The sequence below is a fragment of the Vulpes vulpes genome, chromosome 2, assembly GCF_048418805.1.
Source record: "Vulpes vulpes isolate BD-2025 chromosome 2, VulVul3, whole genome shotgun sequence".
Taxonomy (NCBI): domain Eukaryota; kingdom Metazoa; phylum Chordata; class Mammalia; order Carnivora; family Canidae; genus Vulpes; species Vulpes vulpes.
This window is the reverse complement of record NC_132781.1, coordinates 160,909,732-160,934,697: the sequence shown is the minus strand read 5'-3', so window position 1 is coordinate 160,934,697 and position 24,966 is coordinate 160,909,732. Positions and strand designations below refer to the sequence as shown.

Genomic DNA, 24,966 nt, shown 5'->3' with positions numbered 1-24,966 from the left:
GAGTGGCTCTTGTGGCCCTGAAGTTGCTGTCTAGGCCCAGCCTCGTGGGTCACACGTGCCTGGGCCTGGCCTGCAGGAGGCTGCCTGGCGGGAGCTGGAGGCTGAGCGGGCCCAGCTGCAGAGTCAGCTGCAGCGGGAGCGGGAGGAGCTGCTGGCACGACTGGAGGCCGAGAAGGAAGAGCTGAGTGAAGAGATCGCCGCCCTGCAGCAGGAGCGTGATGAGGGCCTCCTCCTGGCCGAGAGCGAGAAGCAGCAGGTACGTGAGCCCTGGTGTGGCCTCTGCTGCTGCCTGAGGGGCCCCTGTTCTGGGCTGGTCCTTGGTCAGCCACCCAGCAGCTAGGAGCTAGGAGCTACGAGGCCCTCTCTGGAGCACACCGTCATCCCCTGCAGGATGGGGGGGGTCCAAGGGGCATTGAAGCATTGCTGAGACCCATGTTCAGCAAGCCATGCCTCTACGTGGTGGGAGTTCCCTGAGCAGCAGCTGCATCCATGATACAGGAGCGCCGGGAAAGCTGGCCGAGGGTCCGTCATCAGTTCCGCCCCCAGGGGCTGGCCGTGGAGCCCCCAGGACTGCCTTCTGAGCCATCCCTGTGACCCCCCTCAAAAGAGCTAACTCCTGACTTGCCTATAATGTAATGGAGTCAGGCTGGACTGCGTCCGTCTCCTCGCCAGCTGTCACCCTGAGCAAGTCACTTTACCTCTTGAGTCTGTTTCCTCATCTGTAAAAGGAGAATAAGGAAGGGCAAGGATTGTGACACATTAGCAAGATTTCGAGGTTGCGTCCCTGTCCAGACTTACTGTTAGGGCTGCCGTGGCCTTTTCTGGGGCTACGGAGGGGGTGAATCTGCACCGTGGCCCTGTGGCCCGCTGCGGTGACCCAGACAAGGTCCCGAGCCCCCAGTGGGCACCTTCCCCAGGGTGGGGGGTAGGAAGCCCGAGCATGCCCCTGTGACCCACCGAGCCCCCAAGCCCCTTGGCTCCCTGCCTCCGCCCAGGCCCTGTCCCTGAAGGAGTCCGAGAAGACAGCACTGTCGGAGAAGCTGATGGGCACACAGCACAGCCTGGCCACCATCTCCCTGGAGATGGAGCGACAAAAGAGAGATGCTCAGAGCCGGCAGGAGCAGGACCGGGTAGGGCAGCTCTGTGTGAGCGGGAGGCTCAGCCCCCGTCTGCGGGGAAGGGGCATGGCTTGGCCCTGGGGAAGGCTCCTGGCCGTGGGGGAGCTTCAGCCCTTTCTTGGGAGTCCCCATCAGAGGGAGGCGGCATAGCCGAGGGAGAGAGCGGTGCGGGGACCGCACTCACTGGGCATCAGGGGATCAGCGGGTGGCCTGGCCAGGCAGCAGGAGGGGCTGAAGGGGGACAGCTAGCAGGCCCCACTGAAGAGCCAGGTGTGGGGTTCGGTGGCCCCACATCTGAGGAGTCCGCCTGTCCTAGAGCACTGTGAATGCTCTGACATCCGAGCTGCGGGACCTACGGGCCCAGCTGGAGGAGGCTGCAGACACACATGCCCAGGAGGTGAAGAGGCTACAAGAACAGGCCCGAAACCTGGAGAGGCAGCGGGAATCCTCCGCGCGTGAGGTGAGCTGTCCGCCCCCCTCCTCACTAAATGCCACTGGGGGCCTGGCCTGCTAGGGGTCCAGAAAGAAGAGTGTCAGATCTGTCCCTGCATGTGAGAACAAATGGACAGCCAACTCAGAAAGGAAGCAGTAAGCATTTATTGAGTCCTTGTTGTGTACATCTGGGACTCAAGACACTGGGGAGGTCCCTGCCCTCTTGATGTCCCTCCATAGAAAGATCTCGGTGGATGATTATTTCATGCCCTAATACCACCAACTCCAGCGTGCCGTGCCCCAAATCAGAACTCCCACGTGTGGTCTGAGTTGCTGAGAGCGAGGGGGCAGGTGCCTGTGGCTGGGGACTCGGATGTGGGCTGGTTTCTGCCAAGTCCCAGCTGGAGTGGGGCCTGTCCCGTGTCCCATGATGACCTGCCACCCTCCCAGGCAGAAGAGCTTCGGACGCAGCTGCGCCTGATGGAGGATGCCCGGGACGGGCTGCGGCGGGAGCTGCTGGAGGCCCAGCGCCAGGTACGGGAGGGTCAGGATGGCCGCGAGGCCCAGCGCCAGGAGGCCAGCGAGCTGCGGCGCAGCCTGAGCGAGGGTGTCCAGGAGCGCGAGGCCCTGCGGCGGACCAACGAGGAGCTGCGGGCGGCAGTGAAGAAGGCTGAGAGTGAACGGATCAGGTGAGGTGACGCGAGGGGACCAGCCCTGAGTCCTTCACCAAGCGCATCCTTCACACTGGATCTTGTCCCTGGAAGCTGACTTCACCCCCAAGATCCTGGAGAAATCACACAGATAGGGAGAGTCTTTGCCCTTGAACCACAGCTGGGCACTTGGGGTGGTTTTAGGTGATTTTTCTACCTGAAAAAAGGGGAAAAGTATGGCAGGCAAGGGTGGGTCCAGACTCTGACCCCACCTGCTGGGTGTCACCCTGGAGACTAGTCCTGACCTTGGAGTCTGAGTCTTGTGGCCTCGGGCCTGGCCCCCAGCCCTACAGGGCTTAGCTCAGGAGGGGCCACGTGGTCACTTAGCATGGGGGGCACCTCTAGGCCAAGAGCTGGCCGGACCCACTGGAGGGATTAGAGGAGCAGGCCTCTATGTAGAGCCCCACAGCGTACTCTTCTCAGGACCTGTGGCTGCCTCTGACCTCTGTCTCTTCCCCACTCCAGCCTGAAGCTTGCCAACGAGGACAAGGAGCAGAAGCTGGCGCTCCTCACGGAGGCACGGGTGGCTGTGGGCAAGGAGGCCGAGGAGCTGCGGGCTGGGCTGCAGGAGGTGGAGCGCTCCCGGCTGGAGGCCCGCAGGGAGCTGCAGGAGCTCCGGCGGCAGGTACCCTCCCTGGTGCTACACCTCGCTGGGCACTTGCTGCTGGACCAGTAGCACCCCCTTTTATGGAGCGTGGTTCCCTCCATGGTCCCCTGCATGGCCCCCAAGGCTTTGAACTATTTAGCAAGTGTTTTCAATTTAAGAACCCCTGAAACTCTCCACGTGTGTGTGTATGTGTGTGTGTGTGTGTGTGTGTACTTGTACGCAGTTATGTACGTAGTCATTCACCTTTCTCCAAGAAGAGGGTCTGGAGCTCTTGTCCAAATCTCAGAGGAGTCTGTGAACAAGAAGAGGTGCAGCCCCCATGAGATGGATCACGAGCTGGCAAACATTTTCTATAAAGAGCCCAACAGTAAATATTTGTAGCTTTGCAGGCCATACAGTCTGTCGCAACTCCCCAGCTCTCATTATAGCGAGAAAGCAGCCCCACACGGTACATAAATGCATGGGCATGTGTTCCATTAAAACTTTGTTTATGGACACTGAAATTTGAGTTTTATATCATTTTTCACATGGAAGAAATGTTGCTCTTCTTGGATCTTCTTCCAGCCATTTAAAAAGAAACCATTTCCAACTGTTTAAAAATATAAAAACCATCGTTGGCTCAGGCATTCCCAGAAGACTCGCAGAACAGGCGACAGCCCCATTGGGTTCCGAGGCTTTGCCTTGCCCAGAGATATCACAGCCTGAATACCTAATCCTCTTTATCTCCCATCAGTAGACCCGTTTACAAACACTTCAAGTCCCTTCCTGTTGGGTTGAAGTCCTGGGAAACCACAGGAGTCCCTGAAAGGAAGTCACATTTCTGTGCCAGGCTCTTGCTGGGCGCTTTTCATGCAACAGCATGATGATCTGTGTTCCCCCTTACTCCAGCGCTGTGGGGTAGTTGGCCTTACCCCCCACCTCCTCCCCTGGGGAACTAGGGGCTTAGGACGCACCTTTGCATTCCGCATGTCTGAGATTGACTTCCAGTCTGCGGCTTGTGTGCCGTGTGACTTTGGACAAGTCACTTCTCTGAGCTTCAGTTTTCTCATCTGTTAAACAAGGGTGATGTTAGTACCTGCCCCTATAGACTTGTGTAAAGATGAATGAGCTCATACAATTGAAGTGCTTAGAACAGGGATGGACACCTGGTAAGTACCCCATAAAAGTCAGGCATACCAAAAAAAAAAGTCAGGCATACCCAGAGAGAAAGGTGGCTGGGAAGCTGTGGTTCCTGCCCTATAGTTCCTCTTCCTCTTCTGATGGGGGGTTCACCACTCCCCATGATGAGTGGTTATGATGAGGTGGCCAGTGGGGGTCCTGGTGCCCAGGGCCTGGCATGGCTGGAGCTCAAACAGGTTCCCCGTGGGTTTGAGGTGGTGGTTGGTGTTCGTGTCCCTAGATTAGTGGGTCCTGAGTGCACGTGTGCCCGGGCCGGGCAAGGTATGGGGCAGAACTGAACAGGCCCTCAGCACCTTGGGCTAGAAGGGGCTGTGGATGCTGAGAAGGGTCTGAGGTCCTACCTGTGTCCACTGTCTCCCCCAGATGAAGATGCTGGACAGTGAGAACGCCAGGCTGGGCCGGGAGCTAGTGGAGTTGCAAGGCCGCCTGACGCTGGGCGAGCGGGCAGAGAAGGAGGGCCGGCGGGAGGCCCTGGGCCTCCGACAGAAGCTGCTGAAGGGCGAGGCCAGCATGGAGGCCGTGCGGCAGGAGGTAACCCTGGTGGGCGGGCTGTGTGGATGGGGAGGGTCTCAGGAGACAGCTGGGGTACCCTGTGCTTCCTCTCACCAGCAAGAAGCAGGGGGACTCCAGTGCTGGAGTCATTCTGAGAGATCACTCCCTAGGGCTCGTCCTTGTCCCCCACTCTGTGAGACTCTTCCCCGGATGTGATAGTAATAACAACTGCAAGAACTGTGTAGCGGGGATGGAGGTGGGGGTGGGGGTGGGGGTGGGGGTGAGGGGAAGCTCTGTAGGCATAACCGTGTTTGATTCTCCCGGCAGCCTCATGAGGTGGGTACACTTAACCCCCTTTTACACAGAGAATCAGACACTTAGGCTCAGAGAGGTCAAGGGGTCTATCAAGGTGACACAGCCGCTCAGATCTGACTCCAGAGCCTGCTCTCTTTCCATTCTGCTTTTCTGGCTGTTTCACTGTAGTCAGTCTACTGTGACCTTGACTAAGTCACTTGACCTCTCCTTGCATCGGAGCATTCATGGGATGGGGGCCCTGCCATAGGTCTTGGCTCCCAGGTCCTCCATAGATGGTGGTTTCTAGTGAAACTGGTGACCACGAGGGGGTGACTTATTCTCTAGACCAGAGGGGTATGTGTGTGACCATGCACTCCATCAGAACGTAATTTTTTAGCACATGCCCCGTTGTGTGATTTATTGATAAATTATGTGCACTGAGAGGCGGTACAACTCAGTAGTTAAAAGAACAGTCTCTGGAGCCGGGGGGCCTGGGTTTGAATCCTGGCTCTCAACTTAGTAGCTATGTGGCCTTGAGTAAGTCATACCATTGCTGTGTGCCTCAGTTTCCTCATCTGTAAAACGGAGATGATTCATAGTGGTAGAGTGGAGTTTTTTTTAAAAGTACTTAGTACCTGACCCTGATAAGTCCTATCCAAGTAGGTGTTGGTTGTTAGTTTATTGCTAATACGACAGGGCGTTATACACGGAAGAGAGAAAGCAGATTCTAATAGTTCACTCCCACACTCCCGTGGCTGTTCCTGCACATCTTGCCTGGGTGTGGGGACCGCTAAAACTCGGGTCTTGTGCAAGCTGCTTTTGGCGAGGGGCCCCGGGTTGGGTCTGGGAGGTGGGGTGTCGGGTTGCTGGGCGGCCTTGCTGACCCCCACCTCCCCGTGTGGCCCGCCCCAGCTCCAGGGGGCCCAGAGGAAGCTGCAGGAACAAGAGGGCGAGTTCCGGGCCCGGGAGCGAGGCCTGCTGGGCTCCCTGGAGGAGGCGCGCGGTGCGGAGAAGCAGCAGCTGGACCACGCCCGCAGCCTGGAGCTGAAGCTGGAGGTGGCGCGGGCCGAGGCCGCAGAGCTGGGGCTGCGGCTGAGCGCGGCCGAGGGCCGGGGGCAAGGCCTGGAGGCCGAGCTGGCCCGGGTGGAGGCGCAGCGGCGTGCGGCCGAGGTCCAGCTGGGCGGCCTGCGCTCAGCCCTGCGCCGGGGCCTGGGCCTTGGGCGCTCCCCCAGCCCGGCCCCACTGCCCTCGCCCAGCTCCCCGACCCGGAGCGCACTGGCCGGAGGTGAGCAGAGCAGGGTCCCCATCCCTGGCCGGGCCCCTGCCTAGGTCTGCTCCAGGGGGCTGCACCTCTCCTTTGATGAGGAGTTGAGACCCTGAACCCATGTCACTGCCCTTCCCTCTGGGAAGTCCACCAAGGCTCCTCTCCTCTGCTGATCTGTGCTCCCTTGGTTGCTTCATCTTCAAGGGGGTGATGGTGCTGCTTCTTAATGCCCCTGACTCCGCCCAGGCTTTGAGGCTCCATCTACTATAGTCGGTGCTCACCACTCCTCTCCATCAGCACCCCATCCTCCTCAGTCTCCCACTCCTAGCTTGATACCCCTCCATACTAGCCTTGTGACCCCAATGTCATGGCCAGACAGATACACACCCAGCCTAAGACCCCTTCCAGCTGCTCCTAAGGCCTGGTGGATGACCCCGGGGAAGTCAGCCCTGTGCTTCAGGGGGTGTGAGCACACCTGTCCAGAGCATCCACCTTGACTCACCCTGATATCTTGATTCCTAGGGCCTAGACTAGAACCCGTGGAATCTTAGCACAGCCGGCAATTCAGTATGGGATATTGAGGCGTTCGTTGCCTCTTCAAATCTGCAGATTTAACCCCAGGATCACATTCACTCAGTTATTCAATGTTTATGAAGCACCTACTATGTGCTGGATGTAGTTGGTTGGAGCAGTAAACAAAACTGACTAGCATTTCTGCTCTTCGGAGTTTATAGTGTAGGGATAGGAGTAGCAGACAGTGAAAGTGGTATATAAATGAAATAGAGAACATAAGGGCTGGAAAATAGGTAAGGAAAAAAACGCATCCAGGGGCATTGCTAGTGAGAATATAAAACAGCACCCCTGCTGTAGAAAATACTTGGCAGCTCCTCAAAAGACTTAGAATCACCATGTGCCCCAGCAATTCCACTTCTAGGTATATAACCAAAAGAACTGAAAAAGGGGACTGGAACAGATATGTGTATACTAGTGTCCATAGCAGCATTATTCACGGTAGCCAAAGGGCGGAATCAACCTCTCCACCGACAGATAAATAGATAAGTAAAATATGGTGTATCCATACAGAGCAATGTTACTCAGCTTTAAAAAGCAGTGACATTCTGGGGTACCTGGGTGGCTCAGTCGCTTAAGCTTCAGACTCTTGACTTCAGCTCAGGTCATGATCTCAGGGTCATGAGATCGAGCCCTGTGTCAGAGCCTGCACTGAGCACAGAGTCTGCTTGGGGTTCTCTCTCTCTCCCTCTCTCAGTAGCCCCCAACTCACACTCTCAAAAAAAAAAAAATACACTGACATCCTGACACACGTTACAACGTGGATGAGCCTTGATAACGTTACGCTAAGTGAAAGAAGCCAGTCATAAAAGGACAAGTATAGTATGAGCTAACTTTATATGAAATGCCTACAGATTAGGGGTTCCCAGGGGCTTGGGGGAGGGAAAATGGGGAGCTGTTGTTTAGTGGGCGCAGAGTTTCTGTTTGAGGTTGTACATCGTAATTTGCTCGGGGCCGCCAGTGCAAAGTACTGTAAACTGAGTGTTTAAGCAACAGAAATTTGTGTCTCACCGTTCTGGAGGCCAGAAGTCTGAGATCAAGGTGTTGGCAGGGCCACGCTCCCTCTGAAGTCGCTAGGGAAGGATCTGTCCCAGGCCTCTCCTGGCTGCTTGTAGTTCCAAGGCTTGTGGCAGCAGAGCTTTAGCCTTCACATGGCCTTCTTGTGTGTGTGTCCACATTTTCTCCTTTTTTTTTTTTTAAGATTATTTATTTGAGAGAGAAGGAGCAGGGGGAGGGGCAGAGGGAGAAGCAGACTCCCCACTGAGCGTGGAGCCCAACTTAGGGCTCATTCCCAGGACCCCAAGGTCATGACCTGAGCTGAAATTGAGACTTGGACACTCAACAGACTGAGCCGCCCAGGCGCCCTGCAGTAAAGGCACTTTATAAAGATGCAGCAAGGGCAGGGGCGAGGGCAGGGGTCTTTGTATGGGAGATGGGGAGCCCTGCTGGGGAGGTGGTAGGTAGGATGGGTAGGAGAAGAGACCGTGGACAAGTGGAAGGTCCTGAGTGGCAGGTTCACTGTCTGGTGAGCAGCAAAGGACAGAGCAGCAGGAGGGCAGGGAGCAAGGTGTGGAGAATGGGAGGAGACGTGGCGACAAAGGATTTGCTTGGGTAATCCTTGCAGGCCCCCGTGAAGATGCTAGCTTCACCCTGTGGAGGTGGGAGCTCCTAGGGGCTGTGGGTAGATGTCCCGCTCGGGGTCCCATGGGTGCTGATGGGAGCTGATGGGAGCTGGGGGGCAGCTTGGGGGTCACTTGGCCCAGGCTGACCTCCCGCCTGCAGTTCTGATGCTGACCTTCAGGCGGTGCGCAGACAGCTGCGCTGTCTGCGCACCGCCCCTCCCACCTCTTCAAGCAAAGTTCATTTTTCTGCCGGGAAATAGGGCTACCTGGTTCCACATCTCAGCTTGGGATCTTACCAGCTTTGAGGCCAACCAAGTCCCCTAATTGCTTTGAGCCCGTCCAGGCTGTGAAGTTGGGACATGGGTCTTTACTTCTCAGACAATCATTATGAAAGTGGAATAGGATGTCAGGAAGCCCAGTGCCTGGCCCATAGGAAGCACTCAGTGCAGGGAGATGTGGAGGTGGCGGTGTCCACCTTTGGCCTGGGCCCTGGGGTTGCAGCCCTCATGGTGCTCCTGGTCTAGGGATGAGCTCACCCCACCCCAGTCTGGGGGCAGGACACCTCTGTGGGACAGGCCTAAAGGAACGGGCCAGGCAAAGAGAACCCATGGAAAGAGAAGGGAACAGCATGCATGAGGGCCCTGGTGCTGGAAGAGGGAATGTTCTAGAATTTGGTACCTGAGTGTGATGTGGAATGGATAGCTTGTAAAAGGTGAGAGGGCTGTTCTAGGGTGAGCAAAAGAGCCTCTGTGTGATGGCAAGGACATTGGGTCCCATTCTGAGGGTCGTGGGGGCTGGGGAAGGGTTCCACAAGAGGGTGAGGGCCCCAGCATGCTGCGGGAAGCTCATGCAAGCCGCTGGGTGTGGCAGGGTGGGTGAAGTGGTACATGAGGAGCCTGCAGGCCCCATTCAGGCAGGGGAGGCTGGGGCTCCTGCACCCCTAAGCAGGCCTCCTCCCTTAGGAAGCGGCGAAGGGCTCAGGAGCCCCAGCCCCTTGGAACGCAGCCCTGGCTGTGAGCCGCCATCCCCAGGACCCACCACCTCCCCGGCCTCTCCAGACCTGGACCCGGAGGCAGTGCGGGGGGCCCTCCGGGAGTTCCTGCAGGAGCTGCGGAGCACCCAGAGACAGCGGGTGAGGCTGGGTATGAATGGCTGGAGAGGGAACCGGGTGGCCCAGAGGGGTGCCACGGGTTGTCAGAGCCGAGGTCTTCCTTTTCCCCGGTTGTTGGGGCCTCAGGATGAGCTTCGGGCCCAGATGAGCGCCCTGAGTCGCCAGCTGGCTGAGTTGGAGGCTGAGCGGGACAATGCAACGTCACGGGTGAGGCAGCTGCAAAAGGCCGTGGCCGAGAGTGAAGAAGGTGAGTGTGACCCCCCCCCCCCCCCCCCCGGGTCCTTGCTCTGCTCTCTGTGCTTCTAGCAGCGGCAGTGGGACCTGTGGGATTGGCGCGAATGGCTCCTGTGTCCCTGCCCTGGCCACCGTGACCTGAGTTGGAGGCTATCTCCTCTGGGGGACCCTCCCTAATTAGCCCCACTCCACGTGTCCAGACCAACAGGCCCTCAAGGGCCCTGTGGTGGGTGGAGGGCAGGCCGGGCACCCTGGTTCGGGTCTTGAGGCTGCGCCTGGCCAGGCCTGACGGGGCTGGGGTGCTGCAGCCCGGCGTGGTGTGGATGCGCGGCTGAGCGGGGCCCAGGCCCAGCTGGCGCTGCAGGAGGAGAGCGTGCGGCGTAGCGAGCGGGAGCGCCGGGCCGCCCTGGACCAGGTGGCCACCCTGGAGAGGAGCCTGCAGGCCACGGAGAGTGAGCTGCGGGCCAGCCAGGTAGGCGGGAGCCGCGGGCCACGGCGAGGGCAGGGGGTGTCCGCGTGTGCCTCAGCGGCTGCTGTGAGTCCTACTGTGTGCATCTCTGTTGCCGTCTGCCTGGGTGCCACACCCACCAAAGCGACCGCCAGCGTGTGACTGTCCAGAAGCACATTCAGAATCCACCCTCTCGTCCCTCCCTGAGGTCACCAGGCTGTAGAAGGAAAAGCCTGGGCTTGTGAGCCTGATGGGAAAGAGCCCAGGTTCAGTCCTGGGCCTGCTGCTCGTTTTCCTCCTCTGTATGAGGGGAGCACCGCGATTGTCCCCCAGAGACGATGCACGAATGGTCTTAACATGTGTTCAGGGGACCTCAGTTTCCTTGGTCTCTGTGTAGCCGCACGAGCGGTGCTCTGGGGGTTCTCTGTGTGTTTGGGGGACATCTGTGCTTGTGTGTGTGTCTGGGACAGGACACCTTGGCCCTGGTGGTGACAGTCCACCTGGGGGACTGACAGCCTTTCTCACGGCCTCAGATCCCCCGCTTCCTCCCCCCTTCCTCCCTGGCCCTCCAGCATCGCCCCCATAGCCCACCCCCTGCCTCTGGCTCCAGGTCAAGTTTGAGCTGGATTGTTATGTCTGTGGTTCCAGCTCTGGCCTCGGGCCCAGCCGCAGGGGCCGCGGGAGGAGGCCAGGAACAAAGCTGGGCAGGGGCCAGAGTGGGGCTGCCAGACCCAGACATGGCAGTGTTGGGGCTGAGCACGGCGGCAGAGGGGCCAGGCCTGGGGAAGGGTTGTCCTCGATGTAAAAGGACGGTGGCGGGAGCGGAGGGGCCCCAGTCTGTCTTCCTGTCCTCTCCCCACTCCTCAAGCTTCCTTTGCTGTCTGACCCCCTGTGAGGAAGAACATCACCCCCCAAAACCAGGTAGAGCCCAGGCTCCCACGCAGCTCAGCTCAGGTCACACAACCAGCTTCTGGACCCGCCTCTGGAGAGAGACGTGACAGCAGGGGAGCCCTGGAATCTGCATTCTGGCCCTCCCCCCACCCCCCAGGGCTCTGTGAACACCTAGTACCCCTGGGCCAGGGCAGTCCCCCCACTATACCGATTATACCGATGTGAAACTGGGCCCCAGAGCAGGAGGAGAGGATCCTGGGTCCCAAAGCCTGTTAGACCCAGCCAAAACCAGAACGTGCTCTGGGATCCTCGGGTCAGCCCATCCTGCGAACACAGCGGCAGTCTGAGGCCTCAGGAGGGTCACAGGCCGGGCACCGGTCACCCAGGGAGTGGTTGGACCGGCCACCTCAAGGCTGAGGGTCCTGAGGGGGGGTGGGGTTGGGGGGTGGCCGGGCAGCGGGGGCCTGATCCCTCCACACCCACAGGAGAAGATCAGCAAGATGAAGGCCAACGAGGGAAGGCTGGAGAACGACAAGCGCCGCCTGAAGGAGGTGCTGGATGCCTCCGAGGGCCGCACCATCAAGCTTGAGCTGCAGCGACGCTCGCTCGAGGGGGAGCTGCAGCGCAGCCGCCTGGGCCTGAGTGACCGCGAGGCCCAGGCCCAAGCCCTCCAGGACCGGGTGGCCTCCCTGCAGAGGCAGGTGGGTCCCCAGTACCATCTGCGGGCTCCTCATCTGGAGCCCAGTGCTAAGTGCTTTATGGGGATACGTCATACTCCCAACAACCCTGCGGGGCAAGCAGGGTTTCTTTCACGGACGACAGAGGCTCAGAGGTGATGCCATCACCCAAGATCACATAGCTAATAAGAGACACAGACAAAATTAGAGTTCAGGACTCTAACAGAACCTGTGCTCACAGGAAGCCTGTGGGACAAGTTAGAGATGTAGATTTCACTCATGCCCCTTTCTGCCTTGGCTGCCAGGAAGCTCAGCTTTATTTACTTATTTTTTTAGAGATTTTATTTATTTATTTATTCATGAGAGACACAGAGAGACAGAGACACAGGCAGAGGGAGAAGCAGGCTCCATGCAGGGAGCCTGATGTGGGACTCCATCCCAGGTCTCCAGGATCACGCCCTGGGCCAAAGGCAGGCACTAAACTGCTGAGTCACCCAGGGATCCCCGGAAGCTCAGCTTTAAGTAGAATGTTCAGTGGCTCTGCTAGCCCTGCATGGTCAGCCACCAAGGCCAAAAGCAGAACATTTCCAGGTTGTGTGATTACTCTTTCTCCTCTATAGCAGGGAGGAGAGGGGAATGAGGACAGGGAGAAGGCCGTGGGGTCTGAGACAACCAGGTGGGTGGCACTCCCCGTGAGGGTAGTTAACTAGCAGTGGGACAGGGCCCAGGATGCAGTGGGCTGAGTCAGTGGGAGCACATGGGAACGGTGAGCATCAGGGATGAGGTGGGAGGAGCTGGGCTTGGGCTCGACCTCCCTGCTGGAGGCCGTGGCGGGAGCAGAGCCACTTTACCATCCTGCATGTCTCCCTGCCAGGTGGCGGACAGTGAGGTGAAGGCAGGGACCCTGCAGCTGACAGTGGAACGGCTGAGCGGGGCCCTGGTCAAGGTGGAGGAGAGCGAGGGGCTCCTGCGGGACAAGGTGCAGGGCCTCACAGAAGCCCTGGCCCAGAACAGCGCCAGCCTTACCAGCAGCCAGGACAAGAACCTGCACCTGCAGAAGGCCCTCACCGCCTGTGAACATGACCGCCAAGTGCTCCAGGTATGGGGGTTCCGGGGCCTGGCTGGGAGTGAGCTCTGAGAGTCAGCCCCCGAGGGCAGGCCTGGAGGGGCCCTGATAGGGAGCCAGGCAGCGGGGCCCTCGGGCACCCTAGGGAGCGAGGCAGAGAGGCTTTGAAGGGGGGTGGGCCCAATAAAAGCATCTGCCAATAGGAGACTTGCAGGGGGCAGTAAGAATCAGCCTACTCGTAGAGGCTTAGAGGGACTCAGAGGCAGTGTTGTGGGCAGAGTTGGGGTCGGGGGGGGTCCCCACGTGATGAAGGTCAGTGGGCCAGGCCCACCGTCTTCCTCGCCCTCCAGATAAGGTCTTTGAGCTGTTTTGTGGGCTGTGACCCTGACCCGGAGGTACAGAGTAGAGGGGAGCCTTTGCTCCCTCCTGGCCCCATCAGCCCCTGTCCCCCAGGAACGGCTGGAGGCCGCCCGGCAGGCGTTGTCCGAGGCTCGGAAGCAGAGCAGCTCCCTGGGTGAGCAGGTGCAGACGATGCGGGGCGAGCTGGCGGACCTGGAGCTGCAGCGGGCGGAGGCAGAGGGCCAGCTGCAACAGCTCCAGGAGGTGAGGGTCGGGGGGGGCCCCTCTGTCCCCAGGACGCTGAGGCCCTCAGGTGGAGTGGGATCTTCCTTACCCAACCTTATCCCAAACCCAGGCCCAGCCTCCCGTGGGGAAGCATGGTCCGTTCATCCCACAGCCCAGGTACAGAGATGGAGAAGCTGAGGCTGGCCTCAGAGGTGATGAGGAGATCACCTCGGAGAGGTGACCTCGGGTGATGATGTCTGGCGTGGGCCTCACAGCCGCCCTGCCGAGCCGAGGCCGGCATCACCGTGGCCACGCTTCAAGGGCGCACTCCGAGGCCCGGCAGCGGCGTTAGGGGCTCCCTGGCTTCTGCAGGTGCTGCGGCAGCGCCAGGAGGGTGAGGCTGCGGCCCTGCACACAGTCCAGAAGCTGCGGGACGAGCGGCGGCTGCTGCAGGAGCGCCTGGACAGCCTGCAGGGTGCCCTTGCCCAGCGGGAGGCCGAGAAGCGGGAGGTGGAGCGGTCAGCGCTGCGGCTGGAGAAGGACCGGGTGGCCCTCAAGAGGATGCTGGACAAGGTGGGCTGTGCCTCGGGGCCCTCCCCTCCCTTCCTCTGGGTCCTAGCCCTGCTCTCGGCCCTGTGTCTGCAGGGTCTGGGGGCCTCGGGTGTCCCCGGTCCCTGGTCTTGCCGCCTCAAAGCTGCCACCCCTCTCTGAGCCCTCTCTGAGCCCCCCCCCCCTTCGGGCACCCTGATGCCCTCCTGCTGTCCCCGCCCAGGTGGAGCGGGAGAAGCTTCGCAGCCACGAGGACACAGTGCGGCTGAATGCGGAGAGGGGCCGCCTGGACCGCACGCTCACAGGGGCCGAGCTGGAGCTGGCTGAGGCCCAGAGGCAGATCCAGCTGCTGGAGGTCCAGCCCCTGGCCACCCTCTTTCTCCCTAGCCCCGGACCCCACCCCCCGCCCCCGCCCTCGGCCTGAGTGCTCAGCAGCCCAGGGTCCTCAGCCTTCATAACCCACAAGTCGGACCCTTGGAGGGGGCAGCCCAGAGCCAGGTCCCAGAGGGAGGGGTCCTCCCCAGCGTGGAGCGAAGATGCCCCTTAGCATGTGAGCCTGTGTGGGTGTGTGTGTGGACATGTAGCGGTGTGAGTGTGCCGGGGAGTATTCTTGTGCATGTGGCATGAATCTTGTACACGGATGTGGCAAACCTAAGTATTAGGAATATGTTTTATGTGTGTGTCTCTCTGTACAGATGTCTTCATATATGTAGGTGTGTGTAGTGTTGGGCTTTTGCACATACGCATGTATCCGTGTGAACACGGTAAGTATTGACACGCTGGCTTTTGTGCCTGTGTGTGTGTGGGCCGGTCTCTGTTGGACTGTATCCCTGTGCGTGTGTGTGCATGTGTGTGCATGCGTGTGCATGCCTGTCAGTGGGGCTCACTAGGTCCCCCGACCCAGGATCCACAGACCAGGTGGGCCAGGAACAAGGGAGACAGACAGGGATCTCTGCTGCACCTCCTGCCTGCACGGACTTTGTCTTGAGGGGCCTTGAGGCTCCTGGGAGGTGCCTGACATCCCCTTGCACACACGTGCCTGCGCACACACGTAGGGCCGACCCCTGACAAGCTGCCCCTCCTGCAGGCCCAGGTGGTGGCACTGGAGCAGGACCAGAGCCCAGGCCGGCTGGAGGCGGACGAGCAGCAGCAGCTGGAGCTGCAGCAGGAGGTGGAGCGCCTGCGCAGTGCCCAGGTGCGGACGGAGCGCACCCTGGAGGCGCGGGAGCGGGCCCACCGGCAGCGGGTGCGCGGGCTGGAGGAGCAGGTACTCGGCCGGGCTGTGCTCGGGCCCCTCCCCAGGACGCAGCAGAAGCAGAAGGACGTTCCCTCAGGAAGCCGGGCCGGGGTGGAAGTGTGTGGGGTCCGGGGGGGGCGGGCGCAGAGGGCCAGCCTCGAGCCCTGGTAGGAGCCCTCAGTGGCACCCATGACCCAAGCGGCCCGGTGCACCCACGCTCGTGTCGGTTGTGGCCTAATGCTGGGGCTCCGGTGTTGTCACTGGGACTCAGTCCCCTTGGCGTGGCTCTGCTGTCCTCGTGGCTGTCCCCTGAGCACTGCAGGTGGCCTGAGCGGGGCCCCAGCCTGGGTTATCCTAGAGGAAAGGGGGCCTTTTTCCTGGGAGCGACAGCACAGGGGCTGGGGAGGACCCGTACTGGCCAGCGTGGATCCCACTCCCCTTCCCACCCGTCCCTGGCCTGACCTGTGCACGGGTAGGCCAGCCCTGGGTCACAGGTCCCCCGTCGGACTAGCAGCAGGCCTAACGATGAGTGTGGGGACCGGGGGCCCCCTGAAGAGATGGGAGGAATGGCCAGAAGACGGCCAGCTGCCCCGTGGGACGCACGGGAGGGGAAGGAAGCACCCTGGTGCTTCATGAAGTCCGTTTTTTCCTGGGACAGGCAGGATGGGGTCCCTTGTGGGGCCCCAGCAGCAGCCACCCCCCTTCTCCGACACCAGGCTGGGGCCTGGGCCGCGGCCCCACCTCCTCTCTCTCCTCCAGGTGTCCACACTGAAGGGGCAGTTGCACCAGGAGCTCCGGAGGACCTCAGCGTCCTTCCCCCCTGCGTCCAGCCCCGCGGGGCAGTGAGCCCCTTCCTCGCTGGCATCCTGGAGACGGCTGCGGCCCGGGCAGGACGGCAGCCCCCTCTCACTCGGCCCGCCCAGGCCCTGGCCTGTCCCGGCCACCGGAGCTCAGCCACCGGAGCTCGGCCACCGGAGCTCGGCCGGGGGCGGGGAGGGGCCGGGTGGCAGGGCTGAGGGCCGGGGACTCCAGCAGCAGCTTCTCGCGTCATCCGTGGGCCCCGCTTCGGTCTGGTCCCTCCCAGGGATGAGCCTCCCGAGCGGCTGAGCCGAAGCCGGGGGTCTCCTGGACCCCCCTGCCTCTGGTTGGCCTGGAGCATGGGCTCCCGGGAAGGCGGGGGAGCCTGAGAGGCAGAGACCCAGGCCCGCCCCTGGCTTTCCAGAGCTTTCTCCGCCTTAGTCCAGCGTGTTTGTCAGGAAATTCCTCAGAGTCCAGAGTCCTTGTATTTTTATACCTTTTTACAGTGTTAACTGTTCAGAACGGTTGTGTTTTTTGTAGCAAGGAGACCTCATTTTCTAAAAACGGTTTGTAGAGACGTGTCCTGCTACTTGGGTACTCCTGTACTCCTGCGCCTGAGAGATGCGGCGGCAGCGAGACAGCAGGGCCTGGGCCAGGAGGGATGGGGCGGGCGGCCGGGGGCGCGCAGGGGGAGGGGGCGGCTCATGGAGGGCCCTGGCATTCCCAGCCTCCCGGGATGTCGGCACAGGGAGGTCCCTGGGTAACAGATGGGACTGTGACCCGAACTGCTCAGGATCAGGACCGCAGAGGCAAGACCACAGGTCACCTGAGCGGTCCCTTCTCCCCAGGGGGCCAGGCAGCCTCTGGGTGAGGACAGGTGGTAGTGGGAGGCCGCTGGCCACCGCTCTGGCTCCTGCCCGAAAAATGACCGAATCTTTTGTAAAAACCATTTTAATTTTGTATAAAACAAGGGTGGTCTATGCCCGGGAGCTGTACGAAGTCCTAGCGGACCAGCTGGGGTGTGAGGGGCACAGCCTACCTGGAGGGGCTGGGGGCAGGGGGACGGAGAAGGCACATCAGAGGCCCGGATGCCCCTCATCGGGGGGTGAGCCCTGGGCAGTGGGGAGCCCCCCTTGGGCCCCGCGGTGGCCGCAGGCTGGGAGAGGGGCCCGAGACCAACCCCGCGGGGCCGTAGTCCACTAACTTCTTACAGAATAAAAGGAATGTCAGGCCGGGGAGAAAAGCACCAGGTCAGGCAGGGCCTGAGGGCCCCGGATCCGAGAAAGGCCCAGGGCTTGGGGTGCCAGCTCCGCCCTAGCAGCCCCCGCAGCTCCTGGCACAGGAGGCCGCCACAGACTGGCACAGGCCGCTGCTGGCCATCACGCCACATTTGGAGAACTTGTCCCGACACAGGTCAGCTGTGGTGGGGGCAAGGAGTGGGGTCAGGGTGGGGGAGGTGATGGAGAATCAGCCCCCTTCTTAGCCCTGAGACTGGGAATGTCCTGAGGCTAAGCGGCCAGGAGGGAGGGCAGGACCAGGTGGGCAGGGGAAGGGATGCTGAGGGGTAGGGAGCGGGGAGGGGTCTCGGGGTGCAGGCCCTCCTACCTCGGAGGAGCTCCTCGTGAGCACAGACTGTGCGGACACAGATCTCCTTGTTTACCACGTACACGCGGCGGAGGCTGGGGGTGCAGAGGGGATGGTGGTGTCACCCCAACCTCACCCAGCCCCGCAGGGGGAGCCCACGCATCCCGCCCCCTACATCTGGGCTCAACCAGGGTGGGGTTCCACTTCAGGATTCCCGCGTCCCTAAAGCCCACCTGGGCTGGCCGCCGCCCTGCACCCCGTCCCCCGCCCCACCCCTGCTCACCTGTAGAAGCAGACCTCATTGAGACACTGCTTGCAGGGCTTGTGGATGGAGTAGAGGCGGGTGCAGGGGTACTGCTCCTCGCGGCAGTCTGCGTGACAGGCGGGATCAGATGCGGGGCTGGCGGGTGGCACCCAGGTCTCCCACCGACTTTTGGCCCTCCCGAGCTGCCCGCTTTTACACGGTATATACGTGCACGGGCTCGCAACCGCACTCGGAAGCACATATTGGTAACTGATGGCAACCCACTGCCACCCCTGCCACGCGGGCACGTGCAGGGCTGGGCACGCTCACCAGAGCACCCCCGAGCACTGAGCTCGCGGTGAGAGCAGCCCTCAGTCTGGCTCTCGGGCTCCTGGGGCAGCTCTGTTGGCCTGGGCTGCTGTTCCCCTTTGTGTCACCTGCCGCGGGCACCACCCAGTCCTGCTGGCTGGCAGGCAGGAAGCCCCAGCATCTCCCTTCCCCTTCCCAGTGTCTGGGGGTAGAGGGCCCTTCCTGAGCCCATAGCCAAGCCCAGGAGGAGGGGGTCCCCCAGAGCTGCCTGGGGGGCCATGGGGTTGCTGGCCTAAAGCAGGGGCAGGTCTGCAAGCCCCTGACCCTACAGCCACCCAGCAAAAACAAAAGGCCCGGCTGTCTCCATCCCAAGAGGGCCGCACCCACGCGACCCCAATTTCTGGGCCCGTGCCCCCGTTTTCTCCAGCTGTTGGGGGAGCTCTTACCCAGAGGCCCAGGCTCCGTGGGCTCCGTCTCCACGCTTCCAGGCGCTGGTGTTGGGAGAGGGGCAGGCAGAGATCACTGAGAGGGATCCGTTCCGGGCACCTGTCCCGCCCTGGCGGGGCCCCGCTCCCGGGGTGGACAGGAGCCGGCTGCCTACCTACGGTGGGGGCTGGGATGACTTCCTGTGGGACTTGCTGCTGGGACTGGAACTGGAACTGCTCCGCAGGGGGCCGAGGAGTCACCTCTGAGACGGGACGATAGGGGGTCCACTCCGTCCTCTCCACCCCAGCCCCCAGCTGCCCACCTCCCGCCCCAGCCCTTTACCTTGATAATCATAGTAGTCCGGGTTGTCTGCGAACAAAGACGGATACGGAGCCGTCGGGGGGCAGGCGAGCTCTCGGTCCCGGGGGCCCAGGAGGTCGGGGCGAAGCCCAGGACCACCGCCCCCTCTGACTCCCGCTGCCCTAACCCCCGGGCCCCTGCTGGTCATGCACACGGGGGGCCAGGCCTTGACGTGGCAGGGTGTGGGGAGACCCGCGCAGGGCAAGGCCCTTACCTATCTGGTCACTGTAGTGGGTGTACTGGACGTGGTCCGGGAACGGAGGCAGTGGGTCGAGGTCGTATTGGCCCTGAGCTAGCAGGCCAGCTGTGAGGAGGCAAAGCATGACGGGGTGCCCTGTGGGGTTCCCGGGGCACTTCTGGGGAGGAGACGCAGAGGTCCCAAGGGCCACCCGCGAGACCCGGAGATTCTACAACCAGAGTCTCAAATCCAAGGGGCCCGAACTCCTTCCTCGACGGTAAAGGCCCTCACATTCCCTGCATCTGTGTCACCCCGCTGACCTTTGCTGGCCTGTCACCCCCGTGCTAGTGTCCTGGCTATTCCTGGAACTCAGCACACTCCTGTCTGCCCCAGGGCCTTTGCCCTCAACTTTCCCTAGGCCCGTAATGTTCGTTAACTTCCTTCACGTCTCAACTAAAAAGTCAGTCCCGCCAAGAGGCCCTCCCTCCCTGGCCCAACCACCCTCTCCACCTCCTCCCTCGTTCCTTTCCATCCTAGAGAGACACGCTGACGCTGACGTTTATCACATGCACCTGATGTAGCAGCCTGAGGGCAGGGATGTAGCAGCCGGGGGCTGGCCCAGGGCCTGGCACATAGTAGGAGCATGGCAAGTAGCTGTCACATGACACGTTAGACCCCGCCGGCCCTTCACCCCCACGGGCAACTCCTCATTTGACCGAGAGGGATCAGGCCCTGGTCAAGGTTGTGTAGGGTGGCTGGTTCCCAACCGGGTCGAGGACCCAGACCTACAGACTCCCTGCCCTGTGCCTCTCCCTCCTACACTTGGGCTCCCGGCAGGGAGGAAGAGCAGGGGCTCCCAGTGCCCGGGCGTGCACCCACTCTCCAGAGCCCCGCCCTGGCTGCTGCTGCTGCTGCTGCTGCTGCGGAGGCCTGGGGTCAGGGGCTGGGAGGGGTTGGCCAGGCCAGTCTGTGGCCCAGGAACCCGGGGAGCTGAGCTCTGGCCCCAGGGCACAATAAAGGTTGGGCCCAGCTGCCCTCCGGCCACACCCGGGAGCCCCCCAGGCAGGAACAGGAGCCACTCACCAGGCAGGAACAGCAGGAAGAGGTAGGCAGCTCTCATGGCTCCGGGGTGAGGCCGTCTGGGCTGGTGTCAGGACAGCTGGAGGAAGAGGAGGGGCAAGCTGCGGCTCCGGTGGGGACGCCGAGCCCACCTCTGCTCCCCCGCATCCAGCCCGGAGAAGGAGGCCCCGGAATAGAAGCCAGGGGGCCGGCGGGGCGCGGCAGGGGCTACTTCGGAGGGACATCTGCTGTCCCCCGTGGCCCAGCGGGCGTTCGGGTCCCGCGGAATAAGGCCTCCAGCCTTGCAAACGGACAGAACTCAGTCTGCCCTTCTCACCAAGGGGGTGTTTCTGGCTCCCCACTAGCCTTGACTCTGCTCCCCTCGCCCACAGCCAGGCCCTCCTGAAGCAGCGCCTCCTGGGGTGTCATGCACTGACCGCATGGACCCCTGACCCAGCCCCATTCTCAGGACCCCGCTCTGCCACCATCGCCGCTGCCTTTCGGCTGCCAAACCCACCACCTGTTCCCAATTAGCCCCCGGGCCCTGAGTGTCTTGCTCTGCAGGAAACCGCATGCATGCATGGGCCCCGGGGCCCGAAGGGCAGCCAGGCCTGGGCAGGGCTCCCACCCCCAGAAGATTCCTCTCCTGCCAGGCCTCTGGGCTCCTAAGACCTGGCTGTCTCCATCACAGACTCACGAGACTAAGGTCTATTTGTCTGGAGCAGCAGGAAACACTTAGGGTGGAGTCTGAGGAGAGCTGCTCTGGATCCTAGAAGGGCAGCGCTGGAGGGACCGTGATGTCACCCGGCCTGGGGCTCCTGAGCCCCCCAACTCTGCCTGACAAGCGCTGTGCGGGTCATTCTGCGGGGAGGGCCCAGTGGTCCGCAGCCTTCACCAGGCTCCCGAAGTCCAAGAACTGCTGTCTTTGGCCGTGCAGTGGGCTTGGCAGGCTCTGCGGGTCCCCGTGCACAGTCCCAGCTCAGTGGGAGGCAGTCTCAAGACTGTCATCCTTTGCCGGGAGTCTGGGCGAGTGTCCAGGGCTCAGCCGTCCAGGAGGGCCCCTCCCACCGCGGCGACAGGAGCTCCTGCGCCCAGCTAGGCAGCGAACCCAGACCCAACCGCCCAACTGCCCGCTGCTGCCGCCGTCTAGGGGAAAGGCGAAGGGACGTGGGCCTGTGGGCATCTGTCCCTCTCCCTCCTCCCTCCCAGTCCACAGCCTTCGGGGGGCCCGGCCTGGCTCCTCCACTCACCACCTCCCTTCCTTACTGAGGTGGGTGGGGTGGGGTGGAGATGAGCCCCATGACTCAAGCTGCCCCAGAGGCAGGGGACATCTGGTTCCCCACATTCTGAAAACCCTTGGCCTTCTCCTGGCAGGAGGGACGGAAAGACCCGGAGCTCTTTCCTTGCAACTCCCCACAAAGCCTCCCTATCCCGTCCTCGTCCTCGTCCCCCGGGGCTGGTGGCAGCCAGGCCAGCTGGACCTGTCATCACTCTGGAGCAGGCCCGGAGTTGGGGCCTAAGGGGCCTTAAGACGTGGGGCGGAGCCGTGTGCCCCCCAAGCCCCTCCTAGGCCTCCCGGCCCCCTGCCTGGCGTCTTCCTCCCCCAGGAGGTCTGGCACCCAGGCCCGGGCCCACCGGGAGAGCGGCCCCAGGGCAGGAGGGCGGGAGTCAGGACCGGGAGCCGCGGGCGCGGGGGTCACATCTCCGAGGCCGTCTAGACGTCGGATTTGGCGGCGCCTCCCCTGCCTCCCCCCACCGCAGGCGATGCAGGGATGGGGCAGGGGCGAGCGGGGCCTAGGAGCGCAGGCTGCCCGGGGAGGCCGGCGGGGGCGGGGGGCGGGGGGGGGGGGGCAGATGTGGGCGCGCGGCTGGGAGCCATCAGCCGGCTCGCTCGGCTCCCCGCGCCCTCCCGCGCCCTCCCGCGCCCTCCCGGTCCCGGGGTCCCTTTGTCTCCGCTCGGGCCGCCGCCCCGCCGCCCCCTCCTCTGGTTCCCCCAAACTCGGGCCCCCTGCAACGACCCCCGGCCCCCAGGTGCCCCCCAGCATCTGCTCGCACGGCCCGGGGTCAGGAGGGTCCCCGCCCGGGCCGCGGAGCCCGCACCCCCCCCGCCCCCCCGCCCCCGCCCCCCGCCGCCCCGCACCGGGCCCGCACCCCGCACCCCGCACCCCGCACCCCGCACCCGGCCCGCGCCTACCTGGTCGGGTCCCTGCGCCGCCCGCCGAGTGCGCCCGCGCCGAGCCCCCCTCCGGGCCCCCGACGGGCCGGCGCCCGCCCTCAGCCCCGGAGCCGCTGGGTCCTAACGCGCGCCCCGCCCGCCGCCGCCGCCGCCGCCGCCGCCGGGGAGGCCCTGGGGGAGGCCCTGGGGGAGGCCCTGGGGGAGGCGCCCCGGCCCCGCCCCTCGCGCGGACCGCGGGCCCCACAACGCCCGGCCGCCCCCCGCCGCGTCTGGGCTGCTGTCTGCGGGGGGGGGGGGGGGGGGGGGGGGGTTGTGCAGGACGGGCCGCCCCATTGCGCGGAGGAGAAGACCGAGGCTCCTAAGGGGCCCGCTCAGCTCTGTCCCCTCTGGCCCCGACAGCCTCCCTCCCCGGCCAGCTCCAGGGGGGGGCCTGGCTTCCAGAACCAGCACTGCCCTCAGCCCCCTGACCACAGGCCCCCAAGTATGTCCCAAGGGCAGCAAGGCCTGCAGCAGGACGCGCGTCCAGGAGGCCACCCTGGGCAAGGGCGCCGCCGTCCATGGCTCAGGCCACCTCCCTCCCTCGCTCGCCGCCCTGCATCCAGCCCAGCACCCAGCCACCAATCCTGCTTCCAGATGTTTCTGGAGCCCGTGCAGCCCCCTCTGCGGTGTAAGCCACGTGAGCTCCCGCCCGGCCTGTGTAATGGCCCCTCACGGGCCCTTCCCCATGGGCCCTGCCCTCCTGGGCCCACCTCGGCCACTGGCCCCTTCCTCCATAAGGCCTTTTGCTGGGTTCCCAGGGGAAGGAAGCTAAGGCTGCCCGTGCCCCCCCACCCTGCCCCCCAGGACCCTGCCCTTCATCTGGGTCTGGCTCGGGGCTCCCCGCAGCCCAAGGGCCTTTGGGCACTCTCACTGAACCCCTTCCTCCGCCCGGCGCCTGGCTGCTCCTTCCTGCTGGCCCCCTTGGGGGGCCCCCCTCCTTGGGGTTAAAGACCAAGCCTCCCTCCTCCCCTTTCTCCCCGCGCCCCAGGCCCTTCTGCTCCGCTGCTCACAGCTGTCCTGTTGGCCTGCGTGTGCGACCAACCAACCGTTTGAATCCGGCTCCTCTCCCACGTGAGCCCGCGAGCTTGCGAGCTGCGTGGAGACCACAAACGAGTCTGTTTTTGCTCATCCCCCGTTTAGGCTCATTAGGCCCAGTGCCAGGCTCGGAGCAGCCGTTCAGTAAACGTCAATGGAACGATGAACGTGCGCTCAGTGCTCCCGGGAGAGGCTGGCTGGCTGGGGTGTGGGCGCCCGCCTGGGCTGGGGAGCGTGGGGATCTCCCTTCCCCCAGTCACGCACCCCACAACTGCCTGTCCCTTGAACTCCGAATCCTATTAGGCACAAACTCCGTAAGTTCCATGCATCATTTGTTCCCTGGTGCTGGTGTGTCAAAGGGATGAACGAATGAAGGAAGGAGTGGATACCAGCCGGGCCTCCCCGGGAGAGTCTGGCTACCTGGCACCCTCCCTGCTCTTTCTAGGTTCTTAATCCCACTAGGGGAGGAGGGCACACCTGACGCTCCACAGAGGGGGCAACGGAGCCCCACAGCTTCCCACTACCGGGGCCAAGCCCCCAGATCCTCTCTGGGGCTTCAGGCCCCTCCCCTGACCCTGAGGACCTGAGCAGGGGGCGGCAGCTCTTTGGGGAGGGTGTAGTGGGTGCGGACACTCTTCTCCCCATGACCCTGGAGATTTGCTCCTTCCCTGCTGGCCACTCACACACGGCACAAGCAGAGGCCATCCCGTCTGTCGCGCTAGCACCTGTGCCCAATACCCGAGTGACTGAATCGGCTAAGGGGACAGGAGGGCCTCGAAGCCAGGCCTCCAGGGACCTCCAGCCTCCCCCCGACCAGCCCCAACCACCCCGAAATGGGCTGCCCGGTGCCTCTGTGCCCAGTACGGGTCTACGGCTGCGCCCCTTATCGGAAGCTGCTTTTTCACACCCCACACCCCACCTTCTCAGTTTGACTCCACATTTACAGAGCTCCCTCCCGCCAGGGGAGCCAGGTGGGGCACCCAGGCTTTCTGTGATGAGGTCGGCGGGGCTCCCCAGGGACAGGAGGCCAGGTGGGGCACCCAGGCTTTCTGTAATGAGGTCGGCAGGGGCTCCCCGGGGACAGGAGGCGGTCCTGCTTTCCTGCTCACTCCTGCCCAGCGCAGACGGGCCGGATGACCGAGTGGCCTCTCCAGGGCAGGGCTTGGCCAGTGTCCCGCTGGTGGGATGAGGTCAGAAGCACCCACCCTCCCCGGGGGGACAGTGCACGTGGCTCGGGCTGGGACAGACGTGGGCTCGGAGCCTGGACTTTCATCCGAGAGGGAAACTGGGCCACAAACTCATCATGGGGTGCGGGGGTGGGGGCCGAAGGGAAGTGGCCTCGTTCAATGCCTCGGAGCCGCTGGCTCTTGGGGGACACAAGTCTGTTCTCCGGCTGCCCCCACAGGAAGGCAGGAGTAAGAGTGTGGATGCTGGAGTCCAAGCCAGCTGGCCCCACCTCTGACTACGCACGTGGCCTCTTAAGCCTCAGTTTCTCTATCTGGAGAACGGGGACAAGACTCCACAGTGGCAAGGACTGAACGACGACACACGTGAAGCGCTAAAGGGAACACAAGGCATGGGCTCAACCCGCAAATATCGTTCCTGTCAGATGAACAAACGGAGGCCCAGAGAGGGGAGTTGCTCAATGTGATCTGAAAAATCAGGGGTGCCAGGGGCAGACCCATGCCAGGGG

General features: G+C 62.8%; 2 protein-coding genes across 9 annotated transcripts in view; one reads left to right on the top strand and one right to left on the bottom strand.

Moving 5' to 3' along the window:
* The window catches only part of CROCC (ciliary rootlet coiled-coil, rootletin), a 40,501-nt gene extending 24,116 nt beyond the window's left edge, over nt 1-16,385 (top strand). For 3 of the 6 annotated variants that reach the window (XM_072751093.1, XM_072751095.1, XM_072751091.1), the window contains 17 exons: nt 77-256; nt 996-1,130; nt 1,435-1,578; nt 2,001-2,239; nt 2,726-2,885; nt 4,410-4,577; nt 5,745-6,117; nt 9,251-9,420; nt 9,526-9,646; nt 9,942-10,105; nt 11,458-11,673; nt 12,524-12,748; nt 13,169-13,318; nt 13,652-13,852; nt 14,052-14,183; nt 14,916-15,095; nt 15,825-16,385. In XM_072751093.1, the coding sequence (XP_072607194.1) occupies nt 77-256; nt 996-1,130; nt 1,435-1,578; nt 2,001-2,239; nt 2,726-2,885; nt 4,410-4,577; nt 5,745-6,117; nt 9,251-9,420; nt 9,526-9,646; nt 9,942-10,105; nt 11,458-11,673; nt 12,524-12,748; nt 13,169-13,318; nt 13,652-13,852; nt 14,052-14,183; nt 14,916-15,095; nt 15,825-15,911 (3,045 nt within the window). In that variant the 3' untranslated portion in view covers nt 15,912-16,385. The remainder of the gene's footprint in view (nt 1-76; nt 257-995; nt 1,131-1,434; nt 1,579-2,000; nt 2,240-2,725; nt 2,886-4,409; nt 4,578-5,744; nt 6,118-9,250; nt 9,421-9,525; nt 9,647-9,941; nt 10,106-11,457; nt 11,674-12,523; nt 12,749-13,168; nt 13,319-13,651; nt 13,853-14,051; nt 14,184-14,915; nt 15,096-15,824) is intronic. The other 3 variants (XM_072751092.1, XM_072751094.1, XM_072751096.1) reach the window with 3 other exon arrangements.
* A 413-nt stretch (nt 16,386-16,798) lies between these two features.
* MFAP2 (microfibril associated protein 2) lies at nt 16,799-22,357 on the bottom strand. Of its 3 annotated transcripts, none has more exons than XM_072751097.1 (9): nt 22,218-22,357; nt 20,048-20,123; nt 19,001-19,090; nt 18,769-18,795; nt 18,602-18,688; nt 18,447-18,491; nt 17,731-17,818; nt 17,469-17,542; nt 16,799-17,281 (listed from the first exon to the last, which is right to left on the bottom strand). In XM_072751097.1, exons 2-9 carry the CDS (start codon nt 20,082-20,084, stop codon nt 17,178-17,180), a joined length of 552 nt encoding a protein of 183 aa, XP_072607198.1. In that variant the 5' UTR covers nt 20,085-20,123; nt 22,218-22,357; the 3' UTR covers nt 16,799-17,177. The 3 variants fall into 3 exon arrangements, with proteins under 3 accessions (XP_072607198.1, XP_025867789.1, XP_025867788.1); XM_026012004.2 differs by lacking the exon at nt 22,218-22,357 and adding an exon at nt 20,721-20,835; XM_026012003.2 differs by lacking the exon at nt 22,218-22,357 and having other exon boundaries at nt 20,048-20,466.
* Between the last annotated feature and the right edge of the window lie 2,609 nt (nt 22,358-24,966).